This window comes from Bufo gargarizans, unplaced genomic scaffold, assembly GCF_014858855.1.
Source record: "Bufo gargarizans isolate SCDJY-AF-19 unplaced genomic scaffold, ASM1485885v1 fragScaff_scaffold_703_pilon:::fragment_2:::debris, whole genome shotgun sequence".
Lineage (NCBI taxonomy): Eukaryota > Metazoa > Chordata > Amphibia > Anura > Bufonidae > Bufo > Bufo gargarizans.
The window spans coordinates 677,932-704,459 of NW_025334170.1; the positions used below are offsets into that span (position 1 = coordinate 677,932).

Sequence of the window (26,528 nt, forward strand, 5' to 3'; positions counted from 1 at the left end):
AATATATTTTTCATCAGTATTACATTCATACTTTGAAGTGCCTAATTACCAAGTTACTCTATGGCAGCATGCTCTTCTTTTATTTTGCGAGTGGAAATGTTTATTGAAGTCAAAATATGGCTGTATCTGTATATATTCTCTATGGCACCATTAGTTCTTCACTATTGCATCCATTTTCATTGAGGCCGACTTATGTAACTCAATTTTCTCTCTATGGGCTCATCTACACTGTCCTTTTATGTATTTGTTTTGTACAGGGCAAGGGCTGCCATTGAGGTACCTGGGTCTTCTAACTCTGCATGTTTATACACAGTTTTTTTTTTAGTAGCCTATTTTACGAACGTCGCCAATGTTACCTCTTTAAATTCCTGGATCTGGCTTTGATCAAACATGGAGAACACATTGGAACCACCTCCATCAATTTTCTTTTTTGCTTTCTTGGGAGACTTAGGGAAAAAAAAAAAATAATAAGTTATCACAATGCAGTAATGAATAAATTCATCTATTTTTCTGTTCTATATGTTTTATAAATTTCAACATTATACCATAACAGCAATGTTAATTTTAGCATTTTGGTTGGGTTGTTTTGTTCTATGGAAACTCCAAAAATGTCATAGAGTACTTGTTATCTACAATGTTGAGATTTGCAAACTGATATACCAAGAGATTGCTTGTGACCCGAAGCACTGTGGAATATACCCCCACGCGTATCGCTGCCTTACAAATGCAGCTTTGTAAAGGTTTTTATACTGTTGGTCCAAAAATTATTTACATTCTGTGCATCATTGGTCAGCACCGTTTTTGCATGTGTCTGATTATGGACATATATAATGGATCTCTTAACATGCAGGTTGCACCAGCTTTGCCAACCATCCAAATATTTTAGAACAGCTAGGCTTTTCAACAGAGATTAACAAAATGCTCAAAATTCAATTTAAGTTCAATTTGGCCAAATCAATTGACCAATTTTATTTGGGTCTAAATCAAGACTGCCAATAAAAAAAGGGGTAAACCATGCAATATAAGTTTTATTACATAAAGTTAAAATGAAAAGTAAAACTGATTGGATTTGTCTTAAGTTTAGTAAACATTCGAGGTGGATCTGAATCCGAATTTTTGGTGATTCAATTTGGGTACATTTTGGTAAGAGACAGAGAAATTATAAAAAAAAATAGAAATGAATACATACATAAAAAAATGTAATATAAGAAGAAGGCTGAAGAAGGCTGTTAGCCGAAAAACATTTTTGACTGGAACCGCAAATAAATAAAAAGCATTATTTTGAAACCCAAGTGGAGTACAGGAGTCTAACTATTATTACATTTTTAAAAAAAGTCAGAAACAAGAGAGAGATAAGTCCTAGGAGACCTCTGTGTATTATACACAAATTTTCAGGCCAGTTGGGGCAAACGTTTTTCGGCTAACAGCCTTCTTCAGTACAACCGGGTCGAGCCGCATAGGAAGGGAAACAAAGCATCTAAGGTAGTGTCCCCTCAGTGGGTGGCAGGAAGCTGCGTGTCAGGGGGGCTCTATGGCCCTGTGTGGCGTGTGTTCCGGTAGGCGATAGCCTGAATGGGGACACCACCTTAGATGCTTTGTTTCCCTTCCTATGTGGCTCAACCCGGTTGTACTGAAGAAGGCTGTTAGCCGAAAAACTTTTTTGACTGGAACCGCAAATAAATAAAAAGCATTATTTTGAAACCCAAGTGGAGTACAGGAGTCTAACTATTATCAATATCTGGTTTGAGAACCATCTCCTAATACCCACGCAATCTAATTGGAGTACCATCCAACCTTATATAAAAACATTTTTATGTATGTATTCATTTCAATTTTTTTATAATTTCTCTGTCTCTTACCAAAATGTACCCAAATTGAATCACCAAAAATTCGGATTCAGATCCACCTCGAATTTTTACTAAACTTGAGACAAATCCAATCAGTTTTACTTTTCATTTTAACGTTATGTAATACAACTTATATTGCATGGTTTACCCCTTTTTTTATTGGCAGTCTTCTGCAGATACACGTCTGTGGTACGAGTTAGGCTGAGTTCACACGGGCGTTGTGGGAAAAGGTGCGGGTGCATTGCGGGAACATGCATGATTTTTCCGCGCGAGTGCAAAACATTGTAATGCGTTTTACACTCTCGTGAGAAAAATCGGCATGTGTTGGTACCCAAACCTGAACTTCTTCACATAAGTTTGGGTTTGGGTTAGGTGCTGGGTAGATTGTATTATTTTCCCTTATAACATGGTTATAAGGAAAAATAATAGCATTCTTAATACAGAATGCATAGTACAATAGCGCTGGAGGGGTTAAAAAAAAAAAATTACCTCACCTTAATCCACTTGCTCACGCAGCCGGCATCTCTTCTGTCTTCTTTTTTGCTGTGTGCAGGAAAAGGACATGTGGTGATGTCACTGCGGTCATCACATGGTCCATCACACGATCCATCACCATGGTAAAAGATCATGAGATGGACCATGTGATGACTGGAGTGACGTCACCACAGGTCCTTTTCCTGCACACAGCAAAAAAGAAGACAGAAGAGATGCCGGCTGCATGAGCAAGTGGATTAAGATGAGTTAAAAATTTTTTTTTTTTTTTAACCCCTCCAGTGCTATTGTACTATGCATTCTGTATTCAGAATGCTATTATTTTCCCTTATAACCATGTTATAGGGGAAAATAATAATGATCGGGTCTCCATCCCGGTAGTCTCCTAGCAACCGTGCGTGAAAATCGCACCGCATCCGCACTTGCTTGCGGATGCGGTGCAATTTTCACGCACGGTTGCTAGGAGACTATCGGGATGGAGACCCGATCATTATTATTTTCTCTTATAACCATGTTATAATGGAAAATAATAATGATCGGGTCTCCATCCCGATAGTCTCCTAGCAACCGTGCGTGAAAATCGCACCGCATCCGCACTTGCTTGCGGATGCTTGCGATTTTCACACAGCCCCATTCACTTCTATGGGGCCTGTGTTGCGTGATAAACGCACAATATAGAGCATGCGATTTTCACGCAACGCATGAGTGATGCGTGAAAAATCACCGCTCATGTGCACAGCCCCATAGAAATTAATGGGAACAGATTCAGTGCGGGTGCAATGCGTTCACCTCCCGCATTGCACCCGCGCGGAATACTCGCCCGTGTGAACTCAGCCTTAGATGGACCAACAAGTGTCATTAGCAAATGTAATGCCTAACATCGTGGCCCTTCAGGCCTTGCCATTTTTATAGTAGTAGAGGGAATGGTGGTAAGTAATATCTCATTGTTCTTTTGGGGCCCTTCAGTCATAGTTACCTGGTTGACATTACAACCACTTTTGTCACACAATTGCTCCAGAAATTAAGACAACCTGGAAATTTCACCCAGAACCCCACTTTTGCTTCTCGGGCAGAATTTCCCATTTAAACTGGATAACTTTAGGCTGCAATATGCTCCCTATTTGAAGTGAAAGCTTGCTTGATAGATTCCCACAAATCTAGGCTCAAGGCAAGTTTTACAAGTTCACAGAAGAACCATTAAAATTCCAAATGCAACCTCTTTTACACCCTTGTACTTTTGCCGCTATAGGCTCAGATAATGACACCACCATGCATTTCAAGTCTTGTGCAGAACACACACGATCTGTGATTTCAGCTGTCTCTCCTAATACTTTGTATCAACATCTTTTTTCTTAATAATGAATCAATTACACGGCAGTGCAAAGTTCAACACTCATTTCGGTTGTGTGACTGATTCTAAAGAATTGTATGTTGAATGGAAATGGAGGCGCCTTTTAATAACCAATACTACAGAAGGAGTGCTGAGCATTATTTGGTTCACAGGTTAAAACTGCGAAAACGCAAATGCTTATTAAACAACATAAATTAAGATAACACATAAACCAGTGATAGATCTGGGTGTGACCTCACTTTCTCATGCAAGCAAGAGCCTAAAAGTCTCCCCATGGTGCTCCTAATCTCTAGACGAGAAAATCATTGAGGGTGGTTTGAGTTTTATAGGATATTGTTCTGCTGAACTATGTAATGACTTAGACTTCTATGTTATAATTCCTCAGCGTCTACAGGAGGAGTTCTGGCTTGATATATCATTATGTGTAAAATAATTATGAGGCCTTCAGTCTGAGGGATAGAATTGTTAATGTATTCAGTTGCTATCATAAAATTAAAGAGACATACAAATATACATATGGTTTACGTTATACGGGCCAAATAGAAAGTTCATTATTTCTATTTGATTTATTCATTAGGAGTAAATGTTGACAGACTTTTGATTTATTGACTGCTTATATGCTTCATTTCTTATCTAATGTATAAGTTACATATAACCTTGTGTCATAGCTATATAGTTAATGGGTTGAAAATAAGGTTGTCCCATTACAACAATTTATCCTCTATCGCATAAGTGTCTGATTGGCTTCCAGCAGCTGGGGCCCCTGCCGATCATAAGAACGCAGAGCTTGTCCACTCATTTTAATGGAGAGGCAGACAGACATGTATGGCTGCCGCTCCTTTAAACTCTGTGGGATTGCCAGAGATAGCTAAGTACAAACATTTGGCTATTTTACAGAATTCTCTTTCATCATATGCCCAAGTAATGAAAGTCTATGGGCACATTAAACATATGGATCATCAGATGATGACTAGTGATGGGCGAATATCGGCCGAGACGATTCGCGAACGCGATCAAATGTTCGCGAACCACAAGTTCGCGGCAGGCCCCATTCACTTTCATGACAGGCGAACCTGAAAAACCTTCAGCTCATATTTGCAGCCACCAAATACTTACTAGAAGTGTGCAAATCATCCTACAACACGGACAGTGACAAACCAGAGGGGGATCAGTTGCAAAAATTCCTGCTAAAGCCTAGAAATTTTTTATTTTAGACCACGGGAGTACAGGCCCCAAAGAACAAGTTATTATGTGGCTGGAGGTATATTAGACGGTCAGTGCATAACAATTTTACTGTAGGCCAGTGGAGTACAGGCCCCAAACATTAGTAACATAGTACATAAGGCCGAAAAAACACATTTGTCCATCCAGTTTGGCCTGTCATCCTGCAAGTTGATCCAGAGGAAAGCAAAAAAAAAAAACTGTGATTTAGAAGCCAACTTTCCCCACTTTAGGGGAATAAAAAATTCCTTCCCGACTCCAATCAGGCAATCAGAATAACTCCCTGGATCATCGACCCCTCTCTAGTAGCTATAGCCTGTAATATTATTACACTCCAGAAATACATCCAGGCCCCTCTTGAATTCCTTTATTGTACTCACCATTACCACCTCCTCAGGCAGAGAGTTCCATAGTCTCACTGCTCTTACCGTAAAGAATCCTCTTCTATGTTTGTGTACAAACCTTATTACTACAGGCCCCAAAAATTATTCATTCACCGTACAGAAAAAAACAATTCATAATGTGGTTGGAGGTACATTAAGTGGTCACCGTATAACAATTTTATTGTTGGCCAGTTAGATTACAGGCCCCAAAAATTATGCATTCAACATACATAAAAGATCAAGTGATTATGTGGCTGGAGGTATATTAGACGGTCGATGGATATCAATTTTACTGCAGAGTGCAACAATATTTTGATACTATTTAACCACCTCCCGACCGCTGTACGCACCGATGCGTCCGGGAGGTGGTTGATTAGTTCCTCCTGGACGCATCGGCGCGTCCTCTCGCGAGACGCGAGATTACGTCACAGCCGGCCCGCGCATGCGCATCGCGGGCCGGCATTTCGCAGAAGAGTATTTCGTCAGCAGCCTGCCGGCCACGATCATTGGCTGGCAGGCTGCTGATTTTTAAAAAAACCAATCAGCAGCCATTTAACCCCACATATTAGTAAATATGATGGGGTTATATGGCTGCTGTGCTCCTCTGCTCCTTCTTTTGGTCGGTTGGTTCCAGCAGAGGAGCAGAGGAGCACATCATTACTGTGAGTACCCACCACACCACATTTAGCCCCCAGATCACCCCAATTAACCCTTTGATCACCCCTTTTATCCCCCCTGTCAATCACTAGTGAAAGGAAAAAAGTGATCAGTGCAAACTGTCACTTTTTTTTTTCACTGTTATTGACCGTTAGGTTTTAGGTATAGTTTAGGTCCCTTGGTTAGGTAGTTAGCGATCAGTTAGCGCCCAGCCCACCGCACCGCAGTCCGTTATTCGCTGATTAGCGTATCGCTAATCAGCATTTGTACTTTTATAGTATCTGGAAGTGATCAAAACTGATCACGGTCAGATCTATAATTGTACTAGTGTCACTTTAGTTCGCCCTCCACCCAAAACGCAGTGTTTGCCCGATCAGGCCTGATCGGTCGCCCACATGTGCGTACACCCACGCCCGCCCCACCGCAGTGACAAAAAAAAATTTTTTTTTTTGATCGCTGCACATTCACTTTACACGCACTGCGGCGATAAAAAAATCAGTTTTGATATTTTTTATCAACTGCAGCGGCCTCCGGTACTTCGCTAGCCTCCCATTTGTAAGACAGGCTTGCTTTTTTTTTCTTGGGTAGTCTCAGGGAATACCCCGAAATTTAGTTGCCCACATGTCTAACAGGGGGTATTCTTCTGAAGAGGCCTACAGGCTTCTGACCCAGTCGGATGAGGAGTGGGAACCCTCATCTGATGAATCTAGCGGGTCAGAATACGAACCTGTAGAAAGCAGTGGCTCTCTGACCCAAAGTTCGGACGAGGAGGCTGAGGTCCCTGATAGCACCAGGCGTACCCGGCCCCGTGTCGCTAGACCGCAGGTTGCGCAGGATCCGCTTCAAGAGCAGCAGAGTGGGGCTGGTGCTGTCGGATTACGTGGTGAGGCATACACCAGCAGCCCAGCCCTTCCTGGACCTAGTACCAGCACTGCCGTACAACCTGGTGAAGTAGCGAGCACCAGAAGGGCAGTTGAAGCTGGTACGGTGGCACGTGCAGTAGTGACCCCGTCGCAGCCACCGCAAAGACGTGCCCGTAGAGCCCCTAGAATCCCAGAGGTGCTGGCAAACCCTGATTGGCAGTCCCCAACTTCAGCCGCACCCGTAGTTTTCCCTTTCACCGCCCAGTCTGGAGTTCGGGTTGAGACAGCTCAGATCGATTCGGCCCTGGGATTTTTTGAGCTGTTCTTGACTGCGGAGCTTTTAGACTTAGTCGTGGCAGAGACAAACAGGTATGCCACACAATTTATCACCGCTAACCCGGAAAGCTTTTATGCCCAGCCTTTCCGGTGGAAACCAGTCCAAGTTTCCGAATTTAAAACTTTTCTGGGCCTCCTCCTCAACATGGGCCTGACAAAAAAGCATGAATTGAGGTCATATTGGTCCACGAACCCGATTCATCACATTGCCCATGTTCTCTGCTGCTATGTCCAGGACACGATTTGAGGTCATCCTGCGTTTCCTGCACTTTAGCGACAACACCGCCTCCCGTCCCAGGGGCCACCCTGCTTTTGACCGGCTCCACAAAATTCGGCCCCTCATAGACCATTTCAACCAGAAATTTGCAGATTTGTATACCCCTGAGCAAAACATCTGCATAGACGAGTCCCTAATACATTTTACCGGGCGCCTTGGCTTCAAACAATACATCCCAAGCAAGCGCGCCCGGTATGGGGTCAAATTGTATAAGCTCTGTGAAAGGGCCACAGGCTATACCCACAAATTTCGGGTCTATGAGGGAAAAGATCAGACCCTGGAGCCGGTCGGTTGCCCTGACTACCTGGGGAGCAGTGGGAAGACAGTTTGGGACTTGGTGTCACCCTTATTCGGCAAGGGGTACCATCTTTATGTGGACAATTTCTACACAAGTGTGGCCCTCTTTAGGCATTTGTTTCTAGAACGGATTGGCGCCTGTGGTACCGCGCGAACTAGTCGCGCGGGCTTCCCCCAACGGCTCGTTAGCACCCGTCTTGCAAGGGGGCAGAGGGCCGCACTGTGTAACGAAGAACTGCTCGCGGTGAAATGGAGAGACAAGCGTGACGTTTACATGCTCTCCTCCATTCACGCAGACACGACAATACAAATTGAGCGAGCAACCCGTGTCATTGAAAAGCCCCTCTCAGTCCACGACTATAACCTCCACATGGGAGGGGTCGACTTCAATGACCAGATGTTGGCTCCGTATTTAGTTTCCCGACGCACCAGACGCTGGTATAAGAAGGTGTCTGTATATTTAATTCAATTGGCTCTGTACAATAGTTTTGTTCTCTACAGTAAGGCTGGGAGAACTGGATCCTTCCTCAAATTTCAGGAAGAGATCATCGCGAACCTCCTGTATCCAGGAGGTTCCGTGGCCCCATCCACCAGTGTAGTTAGCCGTCTACACGAGCGACACTTCCCCAGTGTCGTTGCTGGTACCTCAAACCGACCGCCACCCCGAAAAAAATGTCGTGTCTGTAGCAGGAGTGGAATAAGGCGTGACACCCGCTATTTCTGTCCTGACTGTCCCGACCACCCTGCCCTATGCTTAGGGGAGTGTTTCCGAAAGTACCACACACAGGTACACCTAGCATAGGGATCACATCTCACCAGGATAGGCACACAGGGCTATTAGGGCCCATTCACTCACAGCTGCTGCAAACGTCTCCTTTCACATGGGACAAAGTACATAACGCACTTCGCCACATCTTTGGGCGATTTGCGCTTTGCACATTGACCCATGGGGAAGGAGAGGTTTGTTCTATAAAGGTAAAAAAACAAAAAAAAAAAAACAGGTAAGCAAACAGGTTAATGTTTAGTTCCAAAAGTTAAAGTTACATGTTCTGTTCCAAAGTTAATAAAATTATTGCGTTGTGGCCTGGTTTTTTCTTTTTTTTTTGTCTTTTTACCTTCCAGGTGGACCAACCGATCTACTAGCTGCAGCACCGATGTGCATTCTGACAGAAGCATTGCGCTGCTGTCAGATTACACGCAAGTCGGTGTATGCGGCGCTGCAAGACGGGATTTTCTCCTCTGCAGTGACAGATACGTTTGCCGAGGCATACGAGCTGAGGAGGAGGCGGCGTTCCTATGCTTTGGCAAGCACTTTGTATATATATATATATATATATATATAAAAAAAAAATCCCGGCAATGATTTATTCATCCACATCGATTGATGCGAATGGAGAAATCTGGTTTGCCAGGGCATACGAGCTAAGTGGGTATGGATGTAGGGCGGAGCTCCTATGTCCTGGCAGACGCCTTTCCCCTCCATTTTTTTTTTTTGGCAGAGATTTTTTCATCCACATTGATCGATGCGAATGAAGAAATCTGTGCCGTTCATTTTTTTCTTTCAGCCCAGAGGCTGAACGGAAAAAAAAAATCTCATTACCTGTATGCTCAATATAAGGAGAATAGCAGAAACTCCTAATGCTGGCCATACATGTAATGATTGCGGAGACCCTCAAATGCCAGGGCAGTACAAACACCCCACAACTGACCCCATTTTGGAAAGAAGACACCCCAAGGTATTTGCTGAGGGGCATATTGAGTCCATGAAAGATTGAAATTTTTGTCCTAAGTTAGCGGAAAGTGAGACTTTGTGAGAAAAAACAAAAAAAAAATCAATTTCCGCTAACTTATGCGAAAAAAAAAAAATTTCTATGAACTTGCCAGGCCCCTCATTGGATACCTTGGGGTGTCTTCTTTCCAAAGTGGGGTCACATGTGGGGTATTTATACTGCCCTGGCTTTTTAGGGGCCCTAAAGCGTGAGAAGAAGTCTGGGATCCAAATGTCTAAAAATGCCCTCCTAAAAGGAATTTGGGCCCCTTTGCGCATCTAGGCTGCAAAAAAGTGTGACACATCTGGTATCGCCGTACTCAGAAGAAGTTGGGGAATGTGTTTTGGGGTGTCATTTTACATATACCCATGCTGGGTGAGATAAATATCTTGGTCAAATGCCAACTTTGTATAAAAAAATGGGAAAAGTTGTCTTTTGCCAACATATTTCTCTCACCCAGCATGGGTATATGTAAAATGGCACCCCAAAACACATTCCCCAACTTCTCCTGAGTACGGCGATACCAGATGTGTCACACTTTTTTGCTGCCAAGGTGGGCAAAGGGGCACATATTCCAAAGTGCACCTTTCAGATTTTGCAGGCCATTTTTTACACATTTTGATTGCAAAGTACTTCTCACACATATGGGCCCCTAAATTGCCAGGGCAGTATAACTACCCCACAAGTGACCCCATTTTGGAAAGAAGACACCCCAAGGTATTCTGTGAGGGGCATGGCGAGTTCCTAGAATTTTTTATTTTTTGTCGCAAGTTAGTGGAATATGAGACTTTGTAAGAAAAAAAGAAAAAAAAAAAACATCATCATTTTCCGCTAACTTGTGACAAAAAAAAAAAATTCTAGGAACTCGCAGTGCCCCTCACGGAATACCTTAGGGTGTCTTCTTTCCAAAATGGGGTCACTTGTGGCGTAGTTATACTGCCCTGGCAATTTAGGGGCCCAAATGTGTGAGAAGTACCTTGCAATCAAAATGTGTAAAAAATGCCCTGCAAAATCCGAAAGGTGCACTTTGGAATATGTGCCCCTTTGCCCACCTTGGCAGCAAAAAAGTGTGACACATCTGGTATCGCCGTACTCAGGAGAAGTTGGGGAATGTGTTTTGGGGTGTCATTTTACATATACCCATGCTGGGTGAGAAAAATATCTTGGTCAAATGCCAACTTTGTATAAAAAAATGGGAAAAGTTGTCTTTTGCCAAGATATTTCTCTCACCCAGCATGGGTATATGTAAAATGACACCCCAAAACACATTCCCCAACTTCTCCTGAGTACGGCGATACCACATGTGTGACACTTTTTTGCTGCCAAGGTGGGCAAAGGGGCGCATATTCCAAAGTGCACCTTTCGGATTTCACCGGTCATTTCTTACACATTTTGATTGCAAAGTTCTTCTCACACATTTGGGCCCCTAAATTGCCAGGGCAGTATAACTACCCCACAAGTGACCCCATTTTGGAAAGAAGACACCCCAAGGTATTCTGTGAGGGGCATGGTGAGTTCCTAGAATTTTTTATTTTTTGTCGCAAGTTAGTGGAATATGAGACTTTGTAAGAAAAAAAAATAAAAATAAATCATCATCATTTTCCGCTAACTTGTGACAAAAAATAAAAAGTTCTATGAACTCACTATGCCCATCAGCGAATACCTTAGGGTGTCTACTTTCCGAAATGGGGTCATTTGTGGGGTTTTTCTACTGTCTGGGCATTGTAGAACCTCAGGAAACATGACAGGTGCTCAGAAAATCAGAGCCGTTTCAAAAAGCGGAAATTCACATTTTTGTACCATAGTTTGTAAATGCTATAACTTTTACCCAAACAATTTTTTTTTTTGCCCAAACATTTTTTTTTATCAAAGACATGTAGAACTATAAATTTAGTGAAAAATTTATATATGGATGTCGTTTTTTTTTGCAAAATTTCACAGCTGAAAGTGAAAAATGTCATTTTTTTGCAAAAAAATCGTTACATTTTGATTAATAACAAAAAAAGTAAAAATGTCAGCAGCAATAAAATACCACCAAATGAAAGCTCCATTAGTGAGAAGAAAAGGAGGTAAAATTCATTTGGGTGGTAAGTTGCATGACCGAGCGATAAACGGTGAAAGGAGTGTAGTGCCGAAGTGTAAAAAGTGGCCTGGTCATGAAGGGGGTTTCACCTAGCGGGGCTGAAGTGGTTAAAAAGTAGCATTTGATAAATCTGGCTAAAGTCAGCTTGACAGGCTAATGATTCCTTTTTTTCCATCTACTTTGAAAAACTGGAATGAGTTGTGAACAAAATACTAAATGTCACAAATGCATAAATAAACCCAATAAATTGCAAAGCCCATATTTTGTGACTTTTTGAAGCCAGAATTCGGGAGTGCAGGACTTGATAGATTCCCCCAAATTTTTCACAGAGAGTCAAAGTGGGGTCACTTGGTACAACAAAAGAAAGGAATGATTGTGATAAAGCACTTGGTAGGATATTTAACGGCACTACTATTTGCATGATTTTCATTACAGTCAGTTCATATCTGTGCTTCTTTTACCAGTTCAAGACCAGGCTCTTTGTGACCAGACGCTTTCTACGTTCTTCAGTACATTTGACTTTGAAAAAAACTTTTTTTCCATTCATTTATATAAATTAATTTTGTGCCTTTTTTTCGGTGATACAAGTGGCTTCATTTTTGTTATTTTTATTTTAGTATTTTTTATTTATATCTGTGAAAATGTAAAAAAAAGGATAAAATAATATTTTAAACATTTTTTTCAGTAGCACAAAGTGCTACTGTTTTAAATTATATCCTCTTTTCCATAGCAGTTGCTTTGTTGGTGATGTATGGATTATGGTCACTTGGGGCGGGGCTAGAAGTTGGCGTGTGGTATTGTTTTAATACATTTTATTTACATACAAGACCTTTTGGGGGGACAGTTAACATTTTTTTTTTATTGTTGATTCTTAATGTAACTGGGGCTGAAATATTATTCCAAGTTACAGATAGAATACAGCCCCCAGATAGGTTGTACAAGGCTGTTCAACCTCACTGCAGAGCTGATCTGGGTCTGCTAGTACCCAGCAGCTCGTGCAGTCACCCAGACCCCTGTGATCACATGATCACTACGACTGATGCAGTATATACATAGCAATAACTGAGCACTGTGTATACAGAGATGGAGAAGGCAAGGACGGTAAATAATGAGATTTAAACTATAATCGATAGGCACACCACCTTCTGGAATCACCTGAGACTGATGTATAAATTGTCTAAGATTTGTTACAACACAATGGATTGCACATAAATGTCCCCCCAAAAAACTCTAAAATCACTTGTTCACACACCTAAAAATCACATAAAAGAATCGCATAAAAAAAACAATGTAGCAGCACAAAATTCACAAATATTTGCAATATTCCTATTATTTCAGTCCCGATATATAGTTCTTTGATGGAAGTTCCCAATAAGATTTCAATAAACAATTAACCGTCAAGGTTGATTAATTAATGTCTCAAAAAACATGATTTCATGACATGATTAATTCATATTTTATGGAGTTGATAGTTCGGTATTGTTGTTATCCAATCCTTATATTTATAAATACTGTAATTGTTGCCAAAATATAGGTTATTAGTCCATCTCTATGATAAACCTCCACTATTTAAATCTTTCCGTTGTGGAGAGTAACAGTGCTTGTGTATAATGTTACACAGTGTCGGCATACAGCGCTTGTGTATAATGTTACACAGCAGAGCACTTACCTTGATTCAAGCGCAGGAGGAGTTTAGGCTGTAAGGCTTCATAGTAATGCGCTTACCTTTAACCTTACCTTCGATTCGGAGTAGAAGCAGATTATGGGGCTGTGCACTCACCCCTGTTATATTAGTGTTTCCTGGCTACTTAAAGTTGTTGATGGCCATGCTCCTCTCCTCGGCGTGACTCGTGGTAGTTGATCCTGCTGCTCACCGAGCAAGTGATTTGTTCTCCCAGTATAGCGCTTGCTTGATCACATCAATTCATTGGTCAAAAACACAAAGTCTCTTGAAAAATGTTAACATTAAACGTACAGTGACATAGTACCACCAGACGCGTTTTGGAGACTCATCTCCTTCCTCAGTGGCCTTATGTCACGTAAAAGTGTATAGCTTATTTATACTCCTCTAATTATCGCCCAAACTTGGACTGGATCAGATGGGTTAAAATGATGTCTCTGAAACATTTCATGGATTAAATGGATTGGTGCCTTTTTATGCGATTCTTTTATGCGATTTTTTAGGTGCGTGAACAAACAATTTTAAAAGATTTTTTTGGGACATTAATGTGCAATCCATTGTGTTGTAATAAATCTTAGACAATTTATACATTAGTCTCAGGTGATTCCAGAAGGTGGTGTGCCTATCGCTTATCTCTTGGTCAGTTTGGGTTCCCAAAATAGATAGAGCACCTGCTATTTTTCCCTTGTGAACAGTGTGTGACCCAACTTCTTGCTAATAATCTACTTGACCAATTAACCCTTTGGTGGTGAGCTCCAGTGCCACAATGGAAATCTGGAATTGCCTGGATGATAAAAGTAAAAATGTGGAAAAGTATACATTTGAAAATTGGAAAGAAAAAGCACAAGCAGAAAATAGATCTGTAACTGATACATTCAGGAAGCTGGAAACTTTGTTGCAAAGGTAACTTAGAGAGAGAAGGGAAATCAAGTCACTGAATCAATATTTAGCAAATTATATGGTGCCCAAGGGTCTCACCCTCATCAAACATCCATCACAAGACCTATGTGGGGATGGATTTGATTAGGAGTGGAATTTTTTCCTAAAAATTCAATCAATGACATTGATACAGATGATCATAAAACGGAGAACACATATTTTAGAACAATTAATGGAACAAATAAACACGATGAAAAATACTGTAGAAAACTACAAGACGAGGAATTCAACAAATGGCAAACACGGATTTGTAAGGGGCTTAATGAATTAGAACAGGAAATTATGAGCAAAAAAGTGAAAAAAATCTGCGACATCTACATCCAGAACAAAATCTGCAAGAACCATCGCAAAAAAGAAAATATGGAGGGGACAGAGAAAACGAATCCAACAGGAATGTCAGACAGGCAATAAACAGATAATGGTAACAAATTCCATTATAAATTTAAGTCAATGTACGCTTACGGAAGCTCAGGCAGCATTGTTAAATAAAGGACTCAAATTTGCCCCAACAACCCCATTCAACAAATTTGATACTTATATTGGTATAGAAAAATTTGTAAGAAAGCTGTGTTTAAAAAAATTATTTTTGAAAAAACCATGTGAGAAAGGTGATAATTCAACATCTAAAAATCAACATACACAATTAAAATTGAAGTCAAATATGTATCTTAGACAGGAAACGGGATATGATATTGGAACCTTTAGGAAAAATGTAGAAATGGAATTAAGAAAAATGAAAAACAAAAACCAAATAAATTTAACAACTTAACAAGACAGGAAATGCATGCAATAAAACAATTACAACAAAATAAAAATCTAAATATACGACCAGCAGATAAGGGGGGATCTATAGTTATACAGGACACATTGAAATATAATAAAGAGTGCCGAAAACAATTGGGAGAAGGGGATACATATAAAAAACTTAAGAAGGATCTGACAAGTGAGTACCAATCCCTGTTGGTTGACTTGTGTAACAAGGGAAAGGAAAATGGCATCTTATTAGAAAAATAATTCCAATTTATCATAGGAACACAAAAAAGAGTTCCTGTTTTTTATTAGATACCAAAAATTCATAAAAATAATGAAAATCCCTCAGGCCGCCCAATTATATCGCGCATAGGATCAGTTGCATCTAACCTATCACAATACTTAGATCAAACACTCCAACCATTGGTCAGAATTACACCATCATACACTAAAGACACAACACAGGTCATAACAATGGTGGAGGGTCTACATTACCAACCCCACTGGATATTGGGCATGCTGGATGTGAGCTCTTTATATACCATCATAGACCATAAACAGGGCAATGAATCACTAAATACAATTTTACAGAGAAAGAACGTTGAGTAGGGAGCAGGTACAATTCACTATAGAGGGAATAGAACACATCCTTACACATAACTACTTTTGGTATGAATCAGATTTCTACCTTCAAATACTCGGAACTGCTATGGATACCAGATTCACCCCCAGCTACTTCAATCTGGTTATGGCACAGTGGGAATATGATACCACTACCGCCCCCAACTGGGGGCGGGTCTGGTACTATGGCACCGCTTTATTGACGACATTCTGTTTGTTTGGGATAAAGGAGAAGTGGAACTGGAGCGATTTTTTTTTTGTTGACTTAAATGATAATTCAAGAAATGTGAAATTCCCTTAAAATATCAGTAGGGAACAGATAGTTTTTCTGGATCTTGTTATTCCAGTCCGAGATGATAAATTGGTTTGCAGTACACATCATAAGCCTGTATGAAAAAACTGTTATATACTGTATACTAGCTGTCACCTTCCTAGATGGTTGATTAACATCCCTATGAATCAGTTTCGTCGCCTAAAAATAAATTGTAGTATGGACACTCAATTTGAGGAAGAAGCCAGTAAAATGTCTAATGAATTTATAGGCAAAGAGTACCCACAAGAGATTATTAATATGTCATTGGAATGGGTAAGAAAAATGGACAGAAGTGTTTTTTTTCACCCCTAAGGATTCAATGAATCTAAAAGATGAGGAAAAAAAGGATTATCCTTCCATTTAATTCCCAATATAAAATAGTGGAGAAGTTAATAAGGAAACATTGGTACCACCTACTTAAAGATAAAGCGGTAGGGACCTTACTATCTAAAATTCCCAGTATCGCCTACACTAGAGCCCCCTCAATTGGCATGAAGATAGCCCCAACGGTAAAAAGTCAAGGTAGAGCCACCTCTATTTCAGAGTGGGTGGGTTTAAAAGGCTTCTTCGAATGTAGGAGATGTGGAAATTGCCAAACAACTACAGGCCCAAAGAAAACAAGTACAGTATATTTCACACAGAATTCATACAGATGGAAAATTAGAAAGTTTTTAACGCGTAATACGTCAAATGTGATTTATTTAATTCAGTGTCCCTGTAACAGACAATATATAGGTAGAAAAAAACTCCCTAGCTGTGACGCTCTGCGATTGGACAGTGCTACAGGCAGGGGAGAAGGAGACGCTCACGGAGAAAGCATCAGTCTCCTCCTCATTGCTCCAATGCTCAGTATTAGCATACTGAGTAGGAGAAATCCAGTGGGGCACAGCGGGGCATAGGAGGCATATTTTAAAAAAAAATCAAGCAGGGTGGCAGCATCAGCAGGGGGTACCCGGCAAGTACAGGTATATATCTCCCTTAATAATTTCACATGAAAGGTCCTCTTTAAGTACGAGTTCCCGGACATTTATAGTCTATTGCCCAGGGTCCTCCAGGGGGCCCAAGTTCTGACAATAATGAATCCCTAATAAAACAGGGCCCTTAAGGTCCTATTTACACTGTGGGTGGAACCTCTGAATAATTTCCTCTGGTGGGCCCAAGGGACTTCAGTCTAACACTGCTACTGGCAGTCTAGAAGTGGTAAAATTTGAACTAACTGACTAACCAAATCATGGGAGACTACCTGGTTGCTAGAGAAATACTGCTGACAACCATACTTCAGACAGTAGTTATTAGGCTGTGTTTTCATAGCAATCTGTCTGTCTCAAATGATTATGTAGTTCAAATCGGGAACCCGGTGTCATTCATTATTTCCTACATTAATTTTAAAAAACAAATTTAAATGAAGAACATCTTGAGTATCTTCAAAGGGTTTGTCCCATAAAATTACTTGTCAACTATCCTCAGGATAGGTGATAAGCATCAGATTGCAGAGGATCAGTGGTGTACCGCCCATATAGGCAGACCACGCAGCTGCTATGTGGCCCATGACAGGGGGGGCCCGGAGCGCATGGAAGGCCCCACCCCCTACATCTATATTATGTACTATGATCGCTGCCTACTACTAGTTATTAGTGATGAGCAGCAGGGGCTATATTCAAATTTGCGATATTTCACGAATATTTTGTAGAATATTTGTCATATATTCGCGAATTTCGAGAATTCGAGATTATTTTATCGAATGCGAAATGTCGTTAATGTAAAAATCGCGTAATACGAATTTGTAACACGAAATACAGGTGTGGTTCACTTTGGCTACATTTTTCAAGCTGCTAGAAGTTTCATGAGTTTCTCCTGAGACTGGAGAAAATGGATGGCACGGCAGAGCATTAGAATAGCTTTATATGCAGATAGAGACAAGTGCTCTAATATATTTGCGATTGCGCTAATCGGCAGTGATTAGAATATTTTTTCGCACTACGTGTAACTTCACGTTTTAGCAGGTCTGACTACAGATTACTGATTGGTGCACTAAGTATTGTTGTGAACTTGACATTGCTTCCTTCTCATGGCCAACAAGCAAGAAGCAGAGAGGAATCATGTGTTCAGATGGAAAAAAAATGCTGAATATTCGACATAACGAATACATAGCACTATATTCTAAATATTCGCAAATTCTCGAAGTGGCGATATTCGCGATAAAAATTTGCAATTCAAATATTTGTGCTCAACACTACTAGTTATATCAGGCATTGAGGCAGCCCACTTGTCTTCCGTCCCGGGCCCTGCTTTCCCTCTGTTCTAGGTAGTAAGGTGTGTGGGCCCCTTCATCCTCCCTTCCCCTCCCTCACTCTGTGTCTTGCCCACAGTCACAGTTGCAGAGCGCCCTATCTGCAGCGCACCCAGCAGGGAAACTTTAGCAGACATGCCACAGGAGGGTTCTGCTGCCGTCCGCCCCCTGCTGCTGCCTGACCTGACTGTGACTGGTCCCGTCTCACCCCCAGAAACCAGTCAGCCTCACCTGTCCTGCAGAGAGAGGGGCTCAACCTCCAGGCTCAATGTAAAGATCTGCCATGGCCTGCCTGCCCCTCTGCCACACAGACAGCAAGCTGCAGTGGAGTGCACAGTAAGTGAGCACAGCAGCAGTGCACTGCAACTTTAAATTAAAAGTTCATGGGTTGGGTTGGGTTTTGTTGGATTGTTTTTTGTTGGGTTGGGGGGGGGGGGGGCTGTCTATTACCCACAACATGTACACCTATTGGAATGTGCATGCTGAGACCTTGAGCAATTTCATGAGGGTAGTATTCACTATAAGCAGCATGCATGCACAGTTCATAAGGGGGCCTGTTGGCACACAGAAGAGCAGACACAGTTCATAAGGCAAGGGGGGCTATGGTGGCACTGGTATTCTATTGTGCCAACCTCACCATAGCCCCCATCCCCCATGAACTGTTCCTGTGTGCTGCTTATAGTGGACAGTGCCCTCAGACAATGAATGGGGCCAAACAGAAGTGTTTTTTCCCCCGGTATTGAGACCCTATAATGGATCTCAATACCGGAAAATAGAAACGCAAGTCTGAAAGTAGCCTAATATGTAACCCGCTCCCTGGCACCCGAGTCGCTCCTGATGCCTACACGGTTGCCACTGCTGGGAGTATGGAAGGGGAAGAGCCAGTGAAGGTGGTGGGATGGGCCAAAGGTGGTTAGTGAGCGAAGTTAGTGGGACCCCACTCATATTCTTGCTATGGGGCCCAATGATTTCTATGTACGCCCCTGCAGAGGATGGACCACTGGCAAGGGCGGGCTGGGAACTTAAAGTAACCATGGAAAAAAACTTTAATTTTTTTTTAAAGTGGCCCCAATTTTGTAGATTGCTCCAAACTGACAGAATTTAGGGCAACACAAGTAGATGGGGTTCAGTAATACCACAGTGCAGTACAAAATACCTCCACAGAAGCTGTCCCTCTGTTTTGGCCAGCAATAGCTGCCACATTCTGTCCTCCTTCTCCTCCAATTTCTAAGGAGCAGGGGGTTCAGGAGGTGAGATGTGGGCCACAACACCAAGCCAGAGATCCCCAGAATAAGGGACCCCTGATTCTCCTCTCTTAACAGAGTGGTAGTGGTCAACTGTTCCATTTTTAAGAAATCTCATACCGTGATATAAATATTTTTCATTAGATAACCTTGTTAGAATGAGAGCTGCCATACAGTATGACAAAGGACGATATTACTGAAACAGAAATATAAATGAAAGTTTATAACCAGACTGAATGTGGGCTTTGTGATGAAAATGTCAGGATCCCGTATATGACAATATGACGGGATCCTCATGGTATTATGAGCATCCCAGGTTAGATGGCTATTAGTTTTGGCGGGAATTTTTCCAGCCGAAAGTGGATGGTCAGGATGGCTAAAAATAGCCATTGTATCCAGGGTAGGGATGGTGAGGCCAGATTGGGCAGTTATATGTCCTATCCTGGGATTGTTGCTGGGGTCAGGAAGATTAGGAACCCCAACAACAGTAAGGCATTGGCTAATGGTCAGGAGTGCTTATGGCCAAAGGTGTATCTAATGGCGGTGGCCGACAGCATTGTGCCGTCTGCCGGTTCGCAATCTGAGGAGCTGCTGCCCGCCCTCCCTTAAGTTTTGTTTGTCATGGCCACTTTATTGAAAGGAGGGGTAAAGTTGCTTGCCGTATAGTGGCGAGTGGATGAGTTGATTATGGTATTTAGGCCGAGCTTATGGCTGGTCTATTCTGTGGTTTTAAAGTTATTTCATTATTATCTATTGTATAAGCTATTCTTTTATAAAGTTGGCCTAATTTTATCCATGCACTAATGTGTCCACGTGTCCTATTATTAATTTATAGTTATTAGTTTAAGTCAGGCATGTCCAAACTGCGGCCCTCCAGCTGTTGCAAAACTACAACTCCCAGCATGCTCTAATAGCTGTAAGCTATCCAGGCATGCTGGGAGTTGTAGTTTTGGAACAGCTGGAGGGCCGCAGTTTGGACATGCCTGGTTTAAGTTATTTAATGAGGAAGTTGTATGATCTATAATCCCATGAACAAAAAAAAAGTAATTCCTCCTACAGCTCACAAATGTCTAACATCTCAGAACTAAGCTTCAGACTGTCTCAGACTTCCAGGATTCTTCCTAGAAAATTCTGCCATGAACTTTCTTTTGCTGCGATGTCTATTATTTTTACAGGGACATGTTGATTTCTCAGCTCAGGTGGTAAATTCCAGACAGTTTATCAGAAGAGCATCTATTTTCAGACATATGAATCATTGCCCCCAAAATCCTCCTTGCATACACAGCTCAGTCCGAACTGTCGCCAAGCTCAATAAACCCTCCCTGGGCTTACGGAATATAAAAATAGAGAATACTTTTATGTCACCCTCAGTTACATTCCACCGTTCCACTTAAAACAACACAGCCTGCACTCTGTAAATTTGTGTGGTCTCATTGCACACGTCATTACTGTTTGTCAGTATCCAACAGCTCAAGCTAAACGTGTAATTATTTTCACTCTGCCGCTTTTGTCCGGACTAATCCTTTGAAAGTAGATTTACCAACCATTTGAAATATTACGATGCCTTCAACATTTCTGTAATATTGAAGAATCCCTTCAGACATCAGAAAGAACAAATTCCCAGCAGCGTTCATTTGGCATAATTACTACTTGAACATTTCTAGAGGATTATAAAAACAATTATCAGCTTTTTCCACATCCTTCTAATGCTAAGACAAATACACTTATTTCATTTTTGAGCATTGTAGACATTTTCGTTCATCAGAGTGGCACAAAAAAATAAATACTTTAAAAAAAAAATGTCTAACTCACCCAATTAAATCTGACCTGTGGAACAAAATCAGATTTAGCTTTAATCAAGGAGGCTAGACTAGGTCAGCAATTTCATCTCAGTAGACGTTTTACTACTTGCTGTCAATAGATGTACCATAGAGACCAACAGGCAGATATTAGACTGATTACTAGAAGGGCAGATGGATAGAAGGTGGATAAGAACAAAAACCTATATGGACTGTAGATATGTTGAAAAGTTATCCCCTATCCACAGGATCCCAGCAGTAAGACCCCCACTGATCAAGGGAACAGGTGCAGGACCCCCGAAATGAACGGCGCAGCAAGTCAAACATTCACATTGTCGCTCCATTCATCTCTATGAGAGTCCAGCACTTGGCTATTGCCAGCAGGTCCCATAGAGATAAATATAGCAGCAGAGTGTATGGTCGACCTGTCACTCCATTAATTTGGGAAGGGGGGCCCAGAGTATGTGGTGCCGTTTTTGTATTCCATAGGGGTCCAATTGGTAGGACCCGCAATAATCTAAGGCCTCATTCACATTTCTGTGTCCGTTAAAATATCAGTCTGTGTTTCATCTGTGAAGAATCCGTGTTTGGTCTGTGTGTCCTTTTTTTGCTCGCCATGTGTCATCTGTTTTCTACAAACACTGTTCATCTGAAAATTTATTTCAAAAGCATCGCCTCTCAGTGGGCAGTGAAACGGACCAAACATGGATGCTAATTGTGTTGTGTTTGTGAATTTCACTGACCCATAGACTTCAATGGGCATGTTTGGTTCGCATCATGGACCAAAGTAGTGCATGTAGACATGCACGTCCATTGAAGTCTATGGGTCCATAAAAATCGTGGACACAACACGGATGGCATCCGTGTTGCGCTTGTTTTTCACTAACTACTGATAGGAGATGCTTTGGAAATTAATTTTCAGCTGAGCAGCGTCCATGGAATACGAATGACACACGGACCAAACATAGATCCTTCACAGATAACTTCACAGATAAAACACGAACCGATTTTTTTTTTTACACCCGTCAAATTGACATGGACATGTGAACGAGGCCTTAAAAGGATATACACTATATAAATATATATTATATAGTATACATATATAGTTATATATTTAGTAATGGAACTCAAAGCAGCATAAAATAAGAAGTATTGGTCAATTAATTCGCCGATCTTGTGAATTTCAATTCCACCTCTATGATTGCTTGCCAAAATGCGTGGCGCAAATTAATTGATCCATGTTTGCTGCTCTACATCTGGGGTGTTATTGCCTTCTTCTGAAGTTGTATGGAGGTCTGTGATCAAGATTGGGTGTAACTAGCACCCAAATTCAAGCTCCATTGTGCTGATAGGCCCACTTGGTTTCGCCACAGATTTTACTCTGTGCATTGCAGTAAAATTCCATGTCGAATCCATAGCAGAATATTCTCCAGATTACAAAATCTGTAGTGTGCTATAATTCCGCGTGGATTTTTCCCACTGCAAGCGGATTGTGTTTTTAAAAAAAAAACTGCCCACATGCTTTGTGCTGTAAATTGCTGCAGATTTCGTCGCAGAATCCACAGCAAAAATTCCATTACAGAACAGGCTGCCCTAAATGGCAAACTAATATCCTTCGCCTGTCAGTGTTGCGTGCTCATTAATAAGGGTACTTGAAAAACTAGAACCAACCCACTGTACGAAGGGTACATACTGTTACCGCAAACGCATACATGACAGGTTTATATGTCAGGGGCCCATTATCTTTGTAAATTATTTCATTATCTCTTCATATGATCTTGAAACTGAATGAATTATCCTATACCAGGAGAACTAGGTCATGGTTGATGGTATGTGATTGTCCGTCATGTATGTTAAGCATACGGCATCGGGCTGCACTAAATAGTAATTACTTTTAATTAAAAAAAAGTATCTAGACGCTATATAGTGCAGATTTACACAGGCATTTCCTCCCTATATGTCAGATTTAAGCCCCAGGGTTCAATAAAACCTGTTGACACACAGACTGATTTTTGTGTAGCTTATATTATTTGATACATTTCTTATCTATTAAATATATCCAGTAAGTGTAAAGTGGCATCATTATATCTCAAAGATAGATGAAGTCATTACCGGTAATTATAGGTAACACATCTAGGGGAGTCGGAATGGTTATTGCAACGTTTATTTCAGATTTATTGCAAACACACATTACCCAAATCCCTTTCCCACACAATTAATACGAAACTGTGATATGAATTTGAAACCTACTTAGGCCATTGGGTGTTGAACCTGCTTTATTTAAAAGCGCAAATGTACACATTCCATATCAAGAAAAAAATTAAAGTATGTACACCAATTCCCATTGCCTTCTACTGAATTACATTCTACATAGACTGCACCTTGGTCCGGACAAATCAACTTATATAAGATTGAGAGTTCCCCAGAGTGAGGTTGAGTAGAAGTGGCCCACTTGTCGCCCACCCTGCCATCAGCTATAATTGATGGGGAAATCTGTATGTAAGCCCCAGTTCTTTTGCAGTGTCACTGTATGGTACTCCATTGGAATTAATGGGTGTAGTCATTGCTTTAAATGGTTCTGCTGCCTTAACGGTTTGCAAAGATTTGCTTAATGGGGTTGTCCCATCTTGGATATTGAGGGCATATCGCTAGGATGTGCCCCCAATATCTGATAGGTGCACACCTTTACTTAGAACGGAGCCTGCAAAATGTTAGAGATAGAGAACACACCGAGCATGCATGCGCAGCCGCCCAAAATTCATTTCTATTGCAGTGTGCTCGGCTATTTTCGGCAGTCCCATTGAAAAGAATGGAAGCTCATCAAGCTAGCGTGGCGACCGCTCCATTTACTTCTATGGGGCTTATGGAACTAACCGAGCAAGCACCCTACTATTCTCAGTAGTCCCATAGAAATGAATGGAGGGAGGCAGCGCATGCACACTGCGCCATCTGGCACTTTGCGGACTCCGCACTAAGTATATCAGACATTGGGGACATATCCTAACTATATGCCTCCAATGTCTGAGATGAGTATACCCCTTCAAAACAGACATTTCCTTTAAAATAATCTTTTAGTCTATAACAGGTAGGGCTAGAACATTCTGTTTAATAAAGAATATACAAATTACAGATATTTATCAGAGCTGTATTATTCAATGTAATATTTACAAACACTATGGACATTATTAGATGACTCTGATCTCGGGCATCTCCTACCAGTGTCACTGGTGCCAGTGACATACTAAAATACACCTAGATTTAATAATGTATAGGAGTTTAAATGATAAGCATTATTAGACCAGATCCTACACCTTATGTCTCAGTATGGTACTCAAAATTAATGAAAACTGTGTACATGTAAATAAACATGCAAACAAGTTAAAAGGGGTTATCCCATGAAGAGTATTCTGCATACTTTTGTAATTGCCTGTTATTGAACATTAAGTATAACCATTGAGTTATTCAATAAAATGCACCTGTATAGCGCCACCTGCTGTTTATTCTTTTCCTTCTTTCTCTGTCCACCTCAGTAACATCTGTGAGGTGGACGCCTATGCTCAGTTCCATCATTTAACTGCCTCTAACCACATAACTGTTAGAAGTTGTGACAGCTATACAGATAGAGCTGCAGCAGAAAGGACACCTTACTGAGAAAAGAAAAGCGCATAGAGTGTCTTTTTAGCATACATCTAGGCAAAACTCTGGGAGATTTATGTACCAGACATACACAATAAACAGGATATAAACAATTTTGCTATAAAAGCACAAAATTTATCATACATTACCAAGAGATATCACCAAACATACATGTCAGAAAAAAATATAATATTAACATAAAACTGTGGCAGAAAATATGAAAGTTAAATATTGAACTATTTGGTCTTACCATCTTGCTGCTGCTCCCTTGACCCCCTCAGTGCCAAGTCTCAAGCCAGTCCAATCCATATTGGTTGTCTTTTTATAGCGTCACTCAGAATGAATACGTTTGTTCTAAGTTTAGACAATAGATGTAAGGTTGGAAAAGTTCAGTAACTGGATCTCAGAATAATCCAAGGCATTTGTCCCAGGGGCCATTGTTTTTCAGAGAAATATTAGGTGCGGGAAGCTCTTTTACATTTCACATAGAAGGTTTTAGGACCTGTAAACATTTTATGGAATGGCAGCTGTGGATGAAAGCCTTCCCGGTATGTCATAGACACAAATGGTGCATCTACAATATAAAGCGACCAGTGTGATCTTCTGCTGTATCTGATACTGACATAGACAGATAATGATATTAGCACAACATGAACCTAGAATTGCTGATGTTCTCCTGTGGCATAAACACGATAATGAAATGCATTTTTGAGTTTAGTAGGAAGTCAACCCCAATTCACACTGTGTGTCCTTGAGTCATTAGTTTTTGCATCGTTGTATTGATGTATCGCACTTTTTATCTTTATTGAGAGCATAACAAGTCTTACATAAAGGCTATGTTCGCCTTTGCAATGATATTTTGTATTGACTCAATGCGTTTAAAATGAAAAATGAGTATTTTCAGTCTACAGCTCCTTTGCAGACATCTGTATCTCCATGGTAACAGCAAACCCTATGTAGTCCATTCCTACAGTCCTATTTATTTTCCTTTGTCCACTACATTTTTAAAAGGTTTACAGTCTGAGTTGTTTACCTCATGTACATATTCCCCATGATTTTTTACCCCAATCAGGACTCTTTTGACCCCTTTTCACCATGTAACCAAATCTGGTTTGTTTCCCTCCTGTATGTAGAACTTCCTATTGCTATGTCCAACCAACCCCATGATTCACTTCTTCTTTCTGTGCCGCACCCCTGGTTTATATTTTCTCCCACCCAGGTAGTTACACAGACACTCCTCTATCACTGACACACCCATGGACATGACATCCCAGGAAATAAGAAAGAGCTGTATGGACATGATCATGTGACCACAGTCCAGAACAACATTACAAAATTACAGTTACGTTCATAAATGAATATTTTAAATGCGGTTGATACAAACCAGAAAACACCTTTAAGTTGCCCATAAACCTACACTAGGTTTTGGCCAAAAGCTCATTTGTCCGACAGCTATTTTTGGCTATGCCTCTATGTTTTGCTCTTTTCCTGTGCATTTTGTTTGACACTTTGATCCTTGATATAGTTCTTTATGCTGCTATAAGTTTCCACTCGCCATTTCATGCAGATTGTAATGCCTGTGGTCTGTGGCAGTCGATATATTCCTGCTAAAGGCTGCTGCAGTCACCCCTCCTGCAAGCTCTGAGGTTCATGTCCACCAGCATCTCTCTGCTTCCATG

At 41.1% G+C, this 26,528-nt stretch overlaps 1 protein-coding gene across 1 annotated transcript in view; it reads right to left on the reverse strand.

The window, feature by feature from the left end:
• The window catches only part of MYL10 (myosin light chain 10), a 55,911-nt gene extending 30,765 nt beyond the window's left edge, over positions 1-25,146 (reverse strand). The window contains exons 1-2 of the mRNA XM_044273506.1: positions 25,100-25,146; positions 357-446 (exon numbers count right to left, since the gene is read on the reverse strand). Of these exons, the coding sequence (XP_044129441.1) occupies positions 357-446; positions 25,100-25,102 (93 nt within the window). The 5' untranslated portion in view covers positions 25,103-25,146. The remainder of the gene's footprint in view (positions 1-356; positions 447-25,099) is intronic.
• Between the last annotated feature and the right edge of the window lie 1,382 nt (positions 25,147-26,528).